General features: G+C 24.0%; 1 protein-coding gene across 1 annotated transcript in view; it reads right to left on the bottom strand.

Annotated features, from left to right (window-relative positions):
- The window catches only part of LOC122512717 (matrix metalloproteinase-2), a 141,282-nt gene extending 126,518 nt beyond the window's left edge, over positions 1-14,764 (bottom strand). Inside the window, exon 1 of the mRNA XM_043628732.1 lies at positions 13,597-14,764. Within this exon, the coding sequence (XP_043484667.1) occupies positions 13,597-13,674 (78 nt within the window). The 5' untranslated portion in view covers positions 13,675-14,764. The remainder of the gene's footprint in view (positions 1-13,596) is intronic.
- Between the last annotated feature and the right edge of the window lie 1,991 nt (positions 14,765-16,755).

Below are 16,755 nucleotides of genomic sequence, written 5' to 3'. Positions count from 1 at the left end.
CTATTTCATGAAAGTTAAGCACGAACACGAGATATTTGTTTTCACTGAATTGACACGTTTAGAATTTTTTTTCTTCTTTTTGCTTTGAATTCATTGACTATTATTAATTTTTGTCATAATTTTTAATATTTTATTAAAAAATAATTAAAAAAAAATTAATACCTACGTATAAATTAAAGTTTCGAATCTTAATTTACTAATGAATGGACTCTTTAAATCGGAATTCGTTAGGAATTTAGTTAATTTAAATTATCGAATTCAGATTAAAAAAATTTGCTTTTTAAATATTCAATATTAAAATGTTTTATTAATTTAGAAGAAAAACGTCAGTCTGGTAATTAGTAATTCTGAATAATAATTATGAAAATGGAATAAGTGTTCGCACGGAATTTTAAGATTTCCATTTTTATTAAATTATCATTATTATAACAATATTAATAAGAATATTAATAATAATATTAACAAAAATAATAATAATAATGATAAAAGTTTATTTCATTATATTTATAATTATTATTGTTAAATAATATAAAAATTATTATTGTTGTTATTATTACTATTATTATTATTATTAATAATTTTTTACAAAAAGACAAGAATCGTGTTCATTGAAATAACTTAATGAATAATAATAAAAATAATGTAACTTAAGAGAGAGAATAGAGATTAAATTTATGAGGCACAGCCTCCGTTTTCCACCTCTGACTAATTAGATATCGTGAACAGTTGTTATTCATTTCTTTTTTTTATATGTAATGTGAGATTACTAGTAAAAGTTGTCTCATTTGTTTTAATTTTTGGAAAACAATAATATAAGGTCATCAAGTATAAAATCTCGTTTACAACACAATTTCGCTTATGAAACTGTTCTCGATTCTAGTACATTTAAACATAGGCTCCATAAAAATTTTATTTTATTATTTTTTTTTATATTATTATTTTCCTCCTTTAAAAGTACTTTTTGAGTCATTATTCCCATTTTTTTTCAAACTCCTGACCTGCTAGACGGTTTTTGAACCCTGGATCATATTTAGAGAATAAAAATACTTTGAAAACGACTACCATATCAAAAATAAGAAAAAAAAAATTTTTTTTTGGTCTTTACTCCCACTTTTTTTTAAATTATGACCTGATAGACGGTTTTTGAACCTTGAATCATCTTTAGAGAATAAAAATACTTTGAAAACGTCTACCATATCAAAAATAAAAAAAAAATTTTTTTTGTCTTTACCCCCCCTCTTCTCCTCTCCTCCCACTTTTTTCAAAATCCTGACATACTTGACGGTTTTAGAAACCGGTATTGTCTTTAAAGGACAAAAATACATTAACAACCACTACCATAGCGGAAATGAGAAAAATAATTATTTTTTGGGTCTCTACCCCCTCCCCCCTTTTTCTCATAATCTTGACTTACTAGACTATTTTTGGACACAAAATCGAGTTCAAAGAAAAAAAATACATTTAAATCCACTACAATGTCAAAAATAAGGAAACAATTAGTTTTTTTGAGTAATTACCCCCACTTTTTTGAAAATATTTTTTTGTCCCTTACTCCGATTAAAAAAGAGACAAATCGAATTTTGCAGATCAGTGTAATTACATCTTTGGAGAACAAAAATACATTAAAAACCACTGTTATATGGAAAATAACAAAAATAATTATTTTTTTGGTCCTTGCCCCCACTTTGTTCAAAATTCTCAACTGCTAGACGGTTTTTGGACCCGGGAGCACGTTTTGAGAATAAAAATACATTGAAAACCACTACAATGTCAAAAATAAGCATTACAAAATATTTTTGAGTTTTTACCCCCACTATTTTCAAAATTCTCAATTGGTTTTTTCTTTTGGGCAAAAAGGTCTTAAACTCCAAGTTTCAACTTTTATTTTAAGATGCCATTAAAGTCTTTACGACGTCATAGGTTAAGGACAAAAAAATATATGGAAAATTGTAGAAAACACGTTTTTTAAATTTTTTTACCCCCACTTTTTTCAAAATTGTGATCTGCTAGACGGTTTTTGAATCCGGGAGCATCTTTAGAGAATAGAAATACATTGAAAACGACTACAATATCAAAAATAGGAAAAAAAATTATTTTTTGGATCTTTCCCCCACTTTTTTTAAAATCTTGACCTGATAGATGATTTTTGGACCCAAAATCGTGTTCAGAGGACAAATATACATTGAAATTGACTATAATGGCAAAAATTAGGAAAAAATTTGTTTTTTGAGTATTTACCCCCACTTTTTTCAAAATAGTTTTTTTTTACTCTTACTGGGGGTAAAAAAAAGAAAAAATTGACTTTTGCTGACCAGTGTAATTAGTTATTTTTAACTACAAATTCACTGAGTATAAAAATTCGTTCTTTGTAAAAAAAATTAATAAAATAATTAGCAAAAGAACGTTCTTTTTTTAAAAAATTGATAAAAATTTTTCCTGTTAATTCTCATTCGTTTCACCTTCATTATCATGAAAATAGTGTTTTGTTCATGCTATACGGTTTTTTTTCCTCATTTTTTATTTTTTTTCTCTGTCAAGAATGGGTTAAGAACTCATGGCTCACTGAGCTTGTTACGCTCAATCTCATTACAGGGCACACGAATCATGCTCAAATATATACATATATATCTACATGGGATAGAAATAAAACGAGAAAAAGAGATGGAGGGCACACAGTGAATTGTAATACTCATTAAAACCTTCCTCTTTTTGCGTTGAATATATGCCATTTTTTTCACTTTACATTTTCATTCTTCTTTTTTTTCAACCTTCTCTTTTCCCCCTTTCATTCTTTCTTTCCTCTTTTTTTGTACGAAATTAATCATACAAATTGGTAACAAAAAAATAAATTTATAATACAGAATAACACAATAATTTAATGATTTCATTCAATTAAATTCCTATTGAATTTGAATTGCTATTGGATTTCATTTTCTTTGAATTTAATTGTTAACTTAATTTAGTACCTTTCATTTGCATTTAATTGTATAATTTAATTTAGTTTTCATTGAATTTCATTTTTACGAAAATTTAATTTTTAGTCAATTTTCTTTTATAAAATTTTCTTTTTGGTTTCTTTTTGGTTTTTACTTTGTTTTCATTCAATTTTCATATATGAAATTTTAGTTTTTATTTAGTTTTTATTCAATTTAATTTTTATGAAAATATTTAGTTTTAATTTAATTTTAATTAAATTTCGTTTCTTTTTCATTTTTTTTTTTAGGAAAATAGTTTTCGTTTGACTTATTTTTCATTAAATTTAACAATTTTTTTACCGACTGTAAACTTCAGTCGATAAAAAAATGTAATTTCTTCATTTTCGATGTAGTGTCCTTCTTTACCGACTGTAGGTTACACTAGTGTTGCCTACAGTCGGTAATAATATAGTAAAGGGACCAAAACATGGCAAATTTTTTATGACTTTCTTTATATTCTACTATCAACGTCAAAAAACGGAAATTATCCTTCTTTACCGACTGTAGGTAACGCTAGTGTTACCTGCAGTCGGTAATTATATGAAAAATGGACAAAAACGTCACAAATATTGTATGACTTTCTCTATAATTTACTATCAACGTTACAAAAAACAGAAATTGTTCTTTTTCTACCGACTGTAGGTAACGCTAGTGTTACCTACAGTCGGTAAAAAAGAAAATGCAGAAATTACATTTTTTTATGACCTTCTTCACATATTTTACTAACGACGTTACAGAAAAACGGAAATCCAGTGAATTTTTTTTTTATTTTTCATCGAACAAATAGAATATATAATATACGTATGAAATTTTTTTTTCCAACAAAAGAATTTTTTTATTATTACCGATTGGCAGCAGGTCTTCTTGACTTAGTTCGATGCCATTAAATTGGACATTTATATGCGATCGAGGTCGTTAACTGCAGGAAGCATCGTCGCATATATGTATATGAATATATATGTATAGACGTGTGCAGAGACACAAAAGTCTTCGTCTCATGTGGCACATAATGTGTCCACCCACGAGGAGAGAGAGAGAGAAAAAAGAAATTTTTATCCTCAATGCCAATTTTATAGTTTTTCGATTTTTACGTCTTTTTTTACAAATTAGAAGAAAATTGACCTTTTTTATAGATGAATTTAGATAAAATTTACAATTTTCGATTATTTTCAAATAAAAAAGTGAAAAATGTTTTGGATTTTTTAGTACTTTAAATCGATTTTTTGTCTACTTTAAGTCAATTCGAGACTTGCTATATACTTTAATTTAAAAGAAAATCACACAAATTTTGGTCATGTTAATCAAAATTTTCGTTTTTAAAAACCAAAAATTTGAATTTCGAAATTAAAATTTTGATTTTTTTAGACCCTAGTCATCATTATAATCGTTTTCTACTAAAATAAGGTAAGAGATTTCAAATCTTACAGTAATAAAAGCAAAAAATAATAATCATAATAGTAGCAATGAAAATTTTTTAAATTAACTTTTTAAATTTTGGTAAGAGTAAAATAAACGATTTTTTTTAGCCTTTTTTGTATTTTAAACTGACTTTTTGTCTTCTTTAAGTCAATCCAAGACCTGCTATATACATTAATTTTGAAAAAACCACTAAAATTTTGGTCGTACAGAACAAAATTTTGATTCTCAAAATCAAAAATTTGAATTTCGAAATCAAAATTTTTATTATATTAAACCTTGTCGTCATTATACTCGTTTTCTACTAAAACGAAGTCAGAGATTTCGTATTTAACATTAATAAAAGCGAAGAATGATAATTACAATAATTACAGTAAAATACGTTTTTTTTAATTTTGGTAAAAATAAAATAATCGTTGTTTTTAGCCTTTTTCTACTTTAAATCGACTTTTTGTTTAGTTTAAGTCATTCGAGTCTTGCTGTATACTTTAAGTTAAAAAAAAACCACTAAATTTTGAACCGGTAAATAAAAATTTTTAATTCAAAATAAAAATTTTGAATTTCCAAAACAAAATTTTGATTTTTTTTAAACTCTGTCGTCATTATATTCATTTTCTACTAAAATGAGGACGAAGATTACAAATTTAACATTAGAAAAATCAAAGGATGATAATAATAATAATTATTATTATTATAATAAAATATAAAATTTTTAAATTCTGGTAGAAATAAAATAATCGTTGTTTTTAGCTTTTTTGTACTTTAGATCAACTTTTTGTCTAGTTTAAGTCATTCGAGTTATGCTGTATTCTTTAAGTTAAAAAAAAACCACCAAAATTTGGTCCTGTATATCAAAAACTTGATTTCAAAAATCAAAATTTTGATTTTATTTTAACTGCATCGTTACGGTAGTGGTTTTCTACTAAAATAAGGTCGGAGATTTAAAATCTAACATCAAAAAGAATAATAAAAATTAGGCTTAATCAATAAGAACTAAATTTTGGTCCTGAAAGTCAAAATTTTGATTTTTAAAATCAAAATTTTGATTTTTCTAAACTGTATCGTTATGGTAGTCGTTTTCTACTAAAATAAGGTTGGAGATTTCGAATCCAACATCAAAAATTTAATAAAATACAATATTTACAATAAATTTTTAAATAAACCTATAATAAAAAAAAATATTTCTTTCAAATTTTCGTTAAAGTAATTTAAAAAATTTTTTAGAATTTAATTTTAGAATTATTTTTGTTTTTCCATTATTTTTGAAAAAAAAAAATGAAACTTTAGTTTCTTATATATATTAGCCAGTCTCTTGAAATCAGATCAATGTGGGGTCAAAAGTCACACAGCACCATGTGTTACTAATTACAGTCGGTCTCCGGTTTAGTTCGGTCGTTCATTCTTCAGCTATGTGTCGGTATACATATACGTATATATATATATATATATATATATATATATATATATATATATATATATATAAAGTTACTGACAACGTATAATCGAACCAGCACGATACGTAATGAATCAGTCGAGTACGAAATTGGCATTGTTGCCAACAATACCTTTGTTCTTGTCAAATTGTTAGGATTTTCTGAATTTAAAAAAAAATATTTTTTTCATTTTAAATTTATTTATTTTTTTTATTTCATTACTTTTAAATATATTAACTCTCCATTAATTATTCTTTATATAAAAATTAATTTATTTTCAATGCAATTTTAATTATTATAAATTTTTCAAAAAATTCAATTATTTTAAAAAAAAATTTTAATTCAATTCTATTGCAAGAATTAAATAATTTTCTTAAAAATTAATTAAATTCTATGCAAAGATTAAATTATTAAAAAAAATTTTTTTTTATTTTTAAATTTTTTTAATTAATTAATTTTTAAATTATTTTTTAATTGAATTATGTAGAAAAATTTAATTAGTTTTGATTGAAAATTATAAAAGTTACAAAAATTTTAATTTTTTTTTTAACCAAATTATTTTATTATTATTAACATTATTATTGTTATTATTATTATTATTATTATTTTTAAAGCAAATTGTAATCTAGAATTAAAAAATATTTTATATTTACAAAATATTTTGAAAAAAAGATTTCCTTAGATTAATATTTGAAAAATTAAAATTTGAAATTAAATTTAAATTTTGTTAAAATTCTGTTCAAAAATATTCTATTTGAAGCCAATTTTCTTAGAAGAGAAAAAAAATGGAAAAAAAATAAAGATAAGGGATGGTATTTTAGTTAAGAAATTTGATACTACATTTTCAAGTGGAACGAGGGTTTTTGGTGGGGGGTTCCCATTGAAAAGGGTGGGGTAAAAGAGGGAGGAAGGGAGGGGGGTTCTCATTTTCTGGGACCTCTTCCAGACGAGAGTTCTTAACGCTCACCACGAACTGTTTTGTGTGAACGTGCTTCAAATTCACGCACATGGGAGCGTTAAAGCACGAACTCTGAATGACTAAGATCTTGCACTTTCCACTTTACAATACACACACTCACACTCATACTCACACGCTTTCTCCTTAATACAAAGACTTGATAAAAAAAAAAGAATGAAAGAGAGAAGAAAAAAAACTGAGTAATTAATAGAACGCAAAAATTCAATTTTTAATATTAAAAGTTAATTTTTTTTTAATTCAGTCATTACTCACTGCTCTTTCATTAGATTAATTAAATGCGATAATTATATTAAAGCGCAAATCTTCTATTTTTTTTTGTTCCCTTTGTCTTCTTTTTGTACGTTTTGAAATATTAAAATTTATTTGTGCTGCTAGCTGAGAGTATTTTTAGGTTTATTTTTACAAAATTATAATAATAAAAATTAAGTTTTTTTCATAAAATTTCCAAAAAGTTTCGTAAATTTTCGGAAACTCTAGGAAAACGTTTACGAAGAAATGCGAAATTTTCCGGAAGTGACTTCACGAAATTGTTTCAAATAGATAACTATTATTAATCTTTTTATGAAAAATTAAGATCAAAAAATTTTATAATTCACATAGTAACAATTGTGCAATTTAAAAAAATCCCAAAATTTGGTCCTGTAACTAAAAAATTTGGTTTTCAAAAACAAAAATTTGATTTTATTTTAACTATATCGTTATGGTAGTCGTTTTCTACTAAAATAATGTCACAGATTTTTACAAAATGAAAATTTTTATCTTCAAAAATCGAAATTTTGAATTTTGAAATCAAAATTTTGGTTTTTTTTAAACTCCATTATCATTATACTCGTTTTCTACTAAAATAAGATCGGAAATTTCAGATCTGACATTAGAAGTAGAGAATTATGATAATTATAATAGTAGCAATGAAATATGAACTTTTTAAATTTTGGTAAAAATAAAATAATCAGTTCTTTTATTTTAAACCGACTTTCAGTCTTCTTTAAGACAATCTGAGACCTGCTATATACATTAAATTAAATAAACCATAAAATTTTGGTTCTGTAGAACAAGATTTTGATTTTTAAAAACAAAAATTTGAATTTCGAAATCAAAATTTTTGTTTTTTTTAAACTTCGTCGTCATTATACTCGTTTTCTACTAAAATAAGGTCAGAGATTTTAAATCTAACATTAATAAAAGCGAAGAATGATAATTATAATAATGGCAATGAAATATCAACTTTTAAAATTTTTGTAAAAATAAAATAATTATTACTTTTTGACTTTTTTGTATTTTTAATCAACTTTTTGTCCACTTCAAGTCAAGCCAAGTCCCACTGTATCCTTTAAAATGAAAAAAACCACCAAATTTTGTTTCTGTATATTAAAATTCTGATTTTCAAAATCAAAATTTTGATTTTTCTTGACTGCATCGTTATGGTAGTCGTTTTCTACTGAAATAAGGTTAGAGATTTCCAATTCAACAAGAAGAATAATGACAATTTTGCTTTTTACTTCAAATTAAAAAAAAACACTAAATTTTGGTCCTGTAAATCAAAATTCTGATTTTCAAAATCAAAATTTTTGATTTCTTTAACTGCGTCGTTGTGGTAGTCGTTTTCTACTAAAATAAGGTCAGAAATTTCAAATCAAACATTAAAAATAATAATAATTATTCTATATAATGTATTTTCGAAAAAAACACAAAATTTTGGTCCTGTAAGTCAAAATTTTGATTTTCAAAAATAAAATTTCGATTTTATTTTAACTGCATCGTTATGGTAGTCGTTTTCTACTAAAAGAAGGTCGGAGATTTCAAATCTGCCATCAAAAAGCAATTTTCTAAAAGTGACATCAAGAAATCCTTTCAAGTACATTACTTTATTTATCTTTTCATAAAAAAAATGACACGAAAAAAAATCAGTAATTTTTATAAAAGTAAATTTAAAAATTTGAACAAAAAGGAACTTTCCAATTCTTTCTTTAGCTAAAAATAAAAAATTTTCTAATTGATTTTTATCGAATGACAAATATTGACATTTCAATATCGCATAAGATGACAGTTTGTGTATTTATTCAAAAAAAAAAAAAATGTACCACGAAAACTGTTTTTCTCTTTCTCTCTCTCTTTCTCTCTCTTCGTTTTTCATTACTTTTGCCTTCCGTTTTCTTTCTTAAGCCACCGGAACAAGATGGAATAAATTCTCCTTATTGTATGTGTATGTGTGCGTTTCTCGACTTCAAGTCGCAGAAATAAACAACTTTTCAAAAAAAAAAAAAAAAGAACGAAAAGTACATCAAGAGAACTTAAAAACTTGGAACTCGGGGGAGGTTTTATCCTTTCATTCAACGTTTCACCATATTAGTAAAGAAACTTCTATCTAACGCTTTTGCATTTTGATAAAAAAGAAAAAAAAATTGAATTACCTTTTTGAATAATAATTATTACAAAAAATAATCGAAAAAGCAATAAAATTAATTTGTCGCTTATTATTATTGTTTTAAAGTCATAAATTCAAAAAAAATTTCGATTTCTATAATCATGTATTTTGATCTTCAAAGTCAAAATTTTAATGTAAAAAGTCAAAATTTTGAATTTCTAAATCAAATTTTTGATTTTTTTAAACCTAGTCGTCATTATACTCGTTTTCTACTAAAATAAGGTCGGGGATTTCAAATCTAACATTAGAACAAGTTTTAAATATAAATTAAATAAAAGTGATAGAAAAATTCATTATTAATTATAAAAAAAAAAATATTAAATAAATAATAAAATTTATCTTTTCATTGACTGATTTATATTCTGTTTTTTCGATTGAATGAAAAGAAAAAAAAAAGATAAAGAAATAGCGAGAGAAAGGAAACTTATTTTCTTTTTTCAATTCTCTCTCGAATGGCGTGCTTTTACTCATAAATGAAATATTTTCATTTCTTAATAGAATCACTGTTCTCTATTTTATTCTGACGAAAAAAAAAATAAAAAAGAAACAAAAGAGAAAAAAAATAAGAAAAGAAAAATGAGGGGTTGAAAATATTGTGTCGAAAGGGTATATGTATATATGTATATAAAGAAAGACGCAGGCGCCTTGCCGAAAACATACGCGAGTCAATAGCTGACTCACGCACCTACTCTACACCTCCTATTATAAATATATACATATTATATGTACATACATTCAGAAACACTCGGGGAATAAAAGGGATATAAGCAAATATAAATATTCACCAAAAAGTATTATTCGTAATAAGTAGTCGAATGAGAAAACACTCTTTACATATAATTCATTATATTATCAGTTCACTCTGTTCTCCCTCCCTTCTTCTATATATATAAATATTTACTTTTTTTCCTCTCAAAAATACGAGATCAAGTTATTTGTATGAGAAAAAGTAATTCTTATTGTTTTTATTGTTCTTTTTTTATTATTTCATTAGGGGTCATCATTTCAAAATTAGGTCCATATTTAGTCGTTATTATACTCGTTTTCTACTAAAATAAGGTCAAAGATTTTTAAAAAGTCAAAATTTTGAATTTTAAATTCAAAATTTTTATCTTCAAAAATCAAAATTTTGATTTTTTAAAAATTCCGTCGTTATTATACTCGTTTTCTACTATAATAAGGTCAAGGATTATAAAAAAATTAAAATTTTGAATTTTAAAATCAAAATTATCTTCAAAAATCATAATTTTGATTTTAAAAATTTCGTCTTCATTATACTCGTTTTCTACTATAATAAGGTCAGAGATATTTAAAAAATCAAAATTTTGAATTTTAAAATTAAAATTTTTATCTTCAAAAATCAAAATTTTAAATTTTGAAATCAAACTTTTGATGTTTTTAAAACTCCGTCGTCATTATACTCGTTTTCTACTAAAATAAGGTCAGAGATTTTTAAAAAATCAAAATTTTCATCTTCAAAAATCAAAATTTTGATTTTTTTAAAACTCTGTCGTCATTATACTCGTTTTCTACTAAAATAAAGACAATATTAATATTATTAGATGAGAAAATTTTAAAAGAGCAAAATGTTGAATTTAAAAATCAAAATTTTTTTCTTCAAAAATCAAAATTTTGAAATCAAACTTTTGATTTTTTTAAAACTCCGTCGTCATTACACTCGTTTACTACTAAAATATGGTCAGAGATTTTTAAAAAATCAAAATTTTCATCTTCAAAAATCAAAATTTTAATTTTTCTTAAACTACGTCGTCATTATACTTGTTTTCTACTAAAAGAAGGACAAAAATATTTTTAAAAAATCAAAATTTTGAATTTTAAAGTCAAAATTTTTATCTTTAAAAATTAAAATTTTGAATTTTGAATTTTGAAATCAAAATTTTGATTTTTTTTAAAAATCCGTCGTCATTATACTCGTTTTCTACTAAAACAAGGTCAGAGATTTTTAAAAAATCAAAATTTTCATCTTCAAAAATCAAAATTTTGATTTTTTTAAAACTCCGTCGTCATTACACTCGTTTTCTACTAAAACAAGGTCAGAGATTTTTAAAAAATCAAAATTTTCATCTTTAAAAATCAAAATTTTTGATTTTTTTGAAACGCCGTCGTCATTATACTCGTTTTCTACTAAAATAAGGTCAGAGATTAAAAAAACATCTAAATTTTGAATTTGAAAGTCAAAATTTTTATCTTTAAAAATCGAAATTTTGAATTTTGAATTTTAAAATTAAAATTTTGATTCTTTTAAAACTCCGTCGTCATTATACTCGTTTTCTACTAAAACAAGGTCAGGGATTCTGAAAAAATTAAATTTTCATCTTCAAAAATCAAAATTTCAATTTTTTTAAAACTCCGTCGTCATTATACTCGTTTTCTACTAAAATAAGGTCAGAGATTTAAAAAAAATCGAAATTAAGTTCATATTTAGTGAAACTGTAGGTCAGAGGGCAAACATAACCTGAAAATTAGGTCTATATTCATAAGTCAGAAGCAAAAATAAATATTAACTAAATTAAATATTAAATAATAGATTCAATTTTACTGTTTTCCAAAAAAATAAGGATTAGTTTTATAATGAAGAGTCAAATGTTTATGAGGAAAATTTGTAAAAGTTGAAATGCTCTCAATGTCCTGCCCTGGAGTTGCCTGGAGTTAAAAGAGAATCTAAAACACACTCTCTTGTGTCTGTGGGTGAATATGCATATATATATAAACATAAAATATACATATACAAAATACAATATACATGTAGACGTAAAATATGGACATAATATTCCAAGCTTGGTGCTCATAAAGACCCCATATAGTATACTGTATGAAAGAAACTTTCCCCCACCTCCTCCACTCCTTTCCCCGAAAAAAATGGAACAAATTCACCTCTCGATATGATTATCTGACCATTTTGTATACCGTTCATAAATCTCGAAGGAATTTTTTATTTAAATTTTGTCAGAAAATTCTATACATAATTTCTATAACCAAAACGAAAAATAAAACATTTAAAAACAAAAAAATTTCCAAAAAATCAATTATTTAAGAAAATTTTTATATAATAAATAAATAAATAAATAAATACAATTTTAATTAAATATTTGTGAAATAAATTCAATTATTCTTTTATATGTTAATAAAATTCTTCCCAAGAATTCAATTATTTACAAAAACAATTCAATTATTTTGAGGCATTTTTATAAAATTCTTTGCAAATTTCAATTATTTTCATAAATAATACAATGCTTCTTATGAATTCAATTATTTTTAAAAATAACAAAATTTTTACAGTAATTCAATTCTTTTTAACCATTTTAATAAAATTCTTTGAAAAATTTAATTATTTTCATAAATAACAACATTCATAACGAGAATTCAATTATTTTTAAAAGTAATAAATTTCTACTTGGAAATTCAATTATTTAAAAAAATTCTAATAAAATTTTTCGCAATAATTCAATTATTTTCATAAATAATAGATTCTTCTCACGAATTCAATTATTTTCGAAAATTATATAATAAAATTCTTTGCAACTATTCAATTATTTTCATAAATAATAATAAAATTTATCGCCGAATTCAATTATATTTAATACAATTATACAGAAATTCAATTTTTTTTAACCATTTTAATAAAATTCTTTGCAAAATTTAATTATTTTGATAAACAACAATATTCATCAGCAGAATTCAATTATTTTTAAAAGTAATAAATTTCTACTTGGAAATTCAATTATTTTAACAAATTCTAACAAAATCGTTCGCAGGAATTCAATTATTTTCAAACAAATTGAATAAAAAGCCATACAGACATTCAATTATTTCCAAAAATTTTAATAGAATTCTTTGTAAAATTTAATTTTTTTAAAAAAATATTTCTCACATCAATGATTTTCAACATCTACTATTTTCATAAAATTCCCAAACAGAATTCAATTATTTAAAAAAAAATTGTGTAAAAATAAAAAAAAAAAAAAAAAAAAAAAAAAAATATTATTATAATATTATTATTATATTATTCAAAAACCAAAAAATTTATAATATATTAATTATTAATTTATAATTCATTTATATAATAATTTCTATATAATATAGAATTTTAATACATTCAATTCTTTAAAATTATAATTTATAATTATAAAAATTATAATTATTGTTAGGGGGGGGATAGAGGAAGAAATTTAATAGTAAATATAAAAAAACGATATTAATTTGATTCATAAAATTAGATAAGAATTGTAAAAATTAATATAAATTAAGAACAAGATAAAGTAAGTAGATAAAGAAATAAATAAATTATTTAATTATAAAGAAAGTAAGCATTAATAAAATTCGCAGAGAAAAAAAATCAAAATTTACCGTTCTATCATCAACGTAGATGGAATGATGAGCGCCAAAAACGAGCGTAAGCATCGAAATTAATACGTGAAGGATCATTTTTTCTTCCACCCTTTTATTTTTGGTAAATGGTCGAATTTTATAATCCAAAGAATACAAGGCACTTTTTTTTTAAATCATAAAATACACTTAGCACTTGTAATTAAAAATGGACACATTTTTTTTTATTAAAAAAAAAAAAAAAATTGGATTCGATCAAAAAATCGATCCTTTATCACTGTACACAACACGGGACGTGGATCATTTTTCGATCGCTCCTTCGTGACATCGACATCGACATCGTCACGACAATATCAATGCACGTTTTAAAACACAACACACACTTGGTTTTTCATTTGTAATATGCGGCTCTCCTGCTCCCTTCCACTTTCTCGCTCTGTCTTGTTTTTTTTTCTCTCTCTTATAGTTATGGAATAAAATCCTCCGTGTGTTGGAGAGTGGATTTAAGGAAAAAAAAAAATAGTGGGGAGATTGAGGCACTGAAGAAAAGAGGGGTTTTTTTCTCAAGGCACTTTACTTTTGTTGAGTGTTTTGCACTTTTACACTTTTTTTCGATTCTTTGTCACTTTGACACTTTCACAGCTAGTTTTTCTTTTGACTCTTTATTACTTTTTATTTTTGACTCTTTGCCACATTCAAATTTTTATTCTTTGTCACTTTTATTGTTTGACTCCTTCACTTTCTGACTCTTTGTCACTTTGAAGTTTTGATTCTTTGTCACTTTGATTTTTTGACTCCTTCACTTTCTGACTCTTTGTCACTTTGAAGTTATGATTCTTTGTCACTTTGATTTTTTTACTCCTTCACTTTTTGACCTTTTGACACTTTGAAGTTTTAACTCCTTGCCCCTTTTTGGCTTCTTGGCACTTTTTGACACTTTGTCACTTTGAATTTTTGACTACTTCACTTTTCGACCTTTTGCCACTTTGAAGTTTTGACTCTTTATCACTTTTTGACTCTTTGTTACTTTTTGACTATTTTCCACTTTTTGACTCCTTGTCACTTTTTTACACTTTATCAATTTTATATTTCGACTCCTTCACTTTTTGGCTCCTTGTCACTTTTTTTACACTTTATCAATTTTAATTTTTGACTTTTTCACTTTTTGACTCCTTGTCACTTTTTCACTTTGTCAATTTTAATTTTTGACTCCTTCACTTTTTGACTCTTTTCCACTTTGAAGTTTTGACTCTTGGTCACTTTAAATTTTTGACTCTTTTACTTTTTGACTCTTTGTCACTTTGACACTTTGACGCCTAAAATTTTTGACTTTTTGATTCTTGAACACTTTTCGACACTTTTTATTTTTTCAAAATGGAGTATTAAGTACTAGATTTTTATATGATTGTTGTTTATATCCTACAAAGAGAAGTTAAAGCCGTTTTTCTTGCTCACACTTTTTTCACTTTCCAATTAAAGAAAAAGAATTTTTTTTAATTTTCCAGAAATATTCTATTTAATAGAAATTCATAAATTCTTTAAAAAAAAAAAAATATTTGGTTGAAAAATAAAATTTTCTTTTGTTCCAGTTGTATGGGATTTAAAATTTTTATGGGGTTGTTAAATAGTCGTTTTTCTTCATTGACTCGTTTTGTGTATTGTTTATTAAGCTTTTTTTCTAGTTTCGTTCTTTATAGCTTCTTTAGTGTTTTGCTCTTTATGGCTCGTTTGAAAATTTCTTTTTTTAATAGTCGTCGTTATTTTTCGAACGCTTTTCCGGTTTATTTCTTCTTTATATTTTCCTGTTTTCTATCTTCATTATTTTTTGCTGCTTTCTTTATATTATTTCTTTACTATTTCTTCAAAATTTTTTCTTTACTCTTGAGTTTCCTTTCTTTATTCTTTAATTTCTTTTTTTAATCTTCAGTTTCCTTTCTTTATACTTTAACTTCGTTTTCCTCAATTTCTTTTCTTTATTCTTGAATTTTCTTTCACTGTTCTTCAAATTTTTTTCTTTTCTTGAATTTCCTTTCTTTATTTTTTAAATTTAGTTTCTTTCTTTTTTAGTTTCCTTTCTTTATTCTTGAATTTCCTTCCTTTATTCCTTAATTTCTTCCTTTCCTTTTTAATTTCCTTTTTTTATTCTTGAATTTCCTTTCTTTATTCTTGAGTTCCCTTTTTTATTCTTGAATTTCCTTTAATTACTTTTCAATTTTCTTTCTTTATTCTTTAATTTTCTTTCTTTATTCTTTAATTTCCTTCCTTTCTTTTTTAATTTCCTTTTTTTATTCTTAAATTTCCTTTCTTTATTCTTGAATTCCCTTTTTTATTCTTGAATTTCCTTTAATTACTTTTCAATTTCCTTTCTTTATTCTTTAATTTCCTTTCTTTAGTTTTTAATTTCGTTTCTTTCTTTTTTAGTTTCCTTTCTTTATTCCTTTATTTTTTCCTTTCCTTTTAAATTTTCTTTCTTTATTCTTGAATTTTCTTTAATTACTTCTCAATTTCCTTTCTTTATTCTTGAATTTTCTTTCTTTATTTATTAATTTCGTTTCTTTCTTTGTTCGTTTCCTTTCTTTATTCTTGAATTTCCTTTCTCTATTCCTTAATTTCTTCCTTTCTTTTTTAATCTCCTTTCTTTATTCTTGAATTTCCTTTTCCTTACTTTTTAATTTCGTTTCTTTCTTTGCTCGATTCCTTTCTTTATTCTTGAATTTACTTTCTCTATTCCTTAATTTCTTCCTTTCTTCTTTAATCTCCTTTCTTTATTCTTTAATCTCCTTTCTTTATTCTTGAATTTCCTTTTCTTTATTTTTTAATTTCCTTTTCTTCTTTAATTTTCCTCCTTAATTTTTCTATATTCTTGAATTTTTCTTTTTTATTATTTTTTTTTAAATTTCTTTCGGTTCTTTCTTTATTCTCCAATTTTCTTGAATTTTCTATTCTTCTTTTTCTTCTTCTTTTTCTTCTTTCTATTCTTCTTTTTCTTCTTCTTTTCTGTCTTCTTTCTTTATTTTTCTATTTTCTTAAATTTGCTTCTTTATTATTATTTCTTTATTTTCCTAAATTCTTCTATTTTTCTCAATAGTTTTTCTTTATTCTTTTATTTTCTTCTATTTTCTTCTTTACTTCTTCTATTTTCTTGAATTTTCCTTGACTATTATTTCTTCTTTTATATTT

The sequence above is a fragment of the Leptopilina heterotoma genome, unplaced genomic scaffold, assembly GCF_015476425.1.
Source record: "Leptopilina heterotoma isolate Lh14 unplaced genomic scaffold, ASM1547642v1 Lhet_123, whole genome shotgun sequence".
Taxonomy (NCBI): Eukaryota; Metazoa; Arthropoda; class Insecta; order Hymenoptera; family Figitidae; genus Leptopilina; species Leptopilina heterotoma.
Note: the sequence above shows the minus strand (reverse complement) of the source record. Positions and strands in the feature narration are given on the sequence as shown.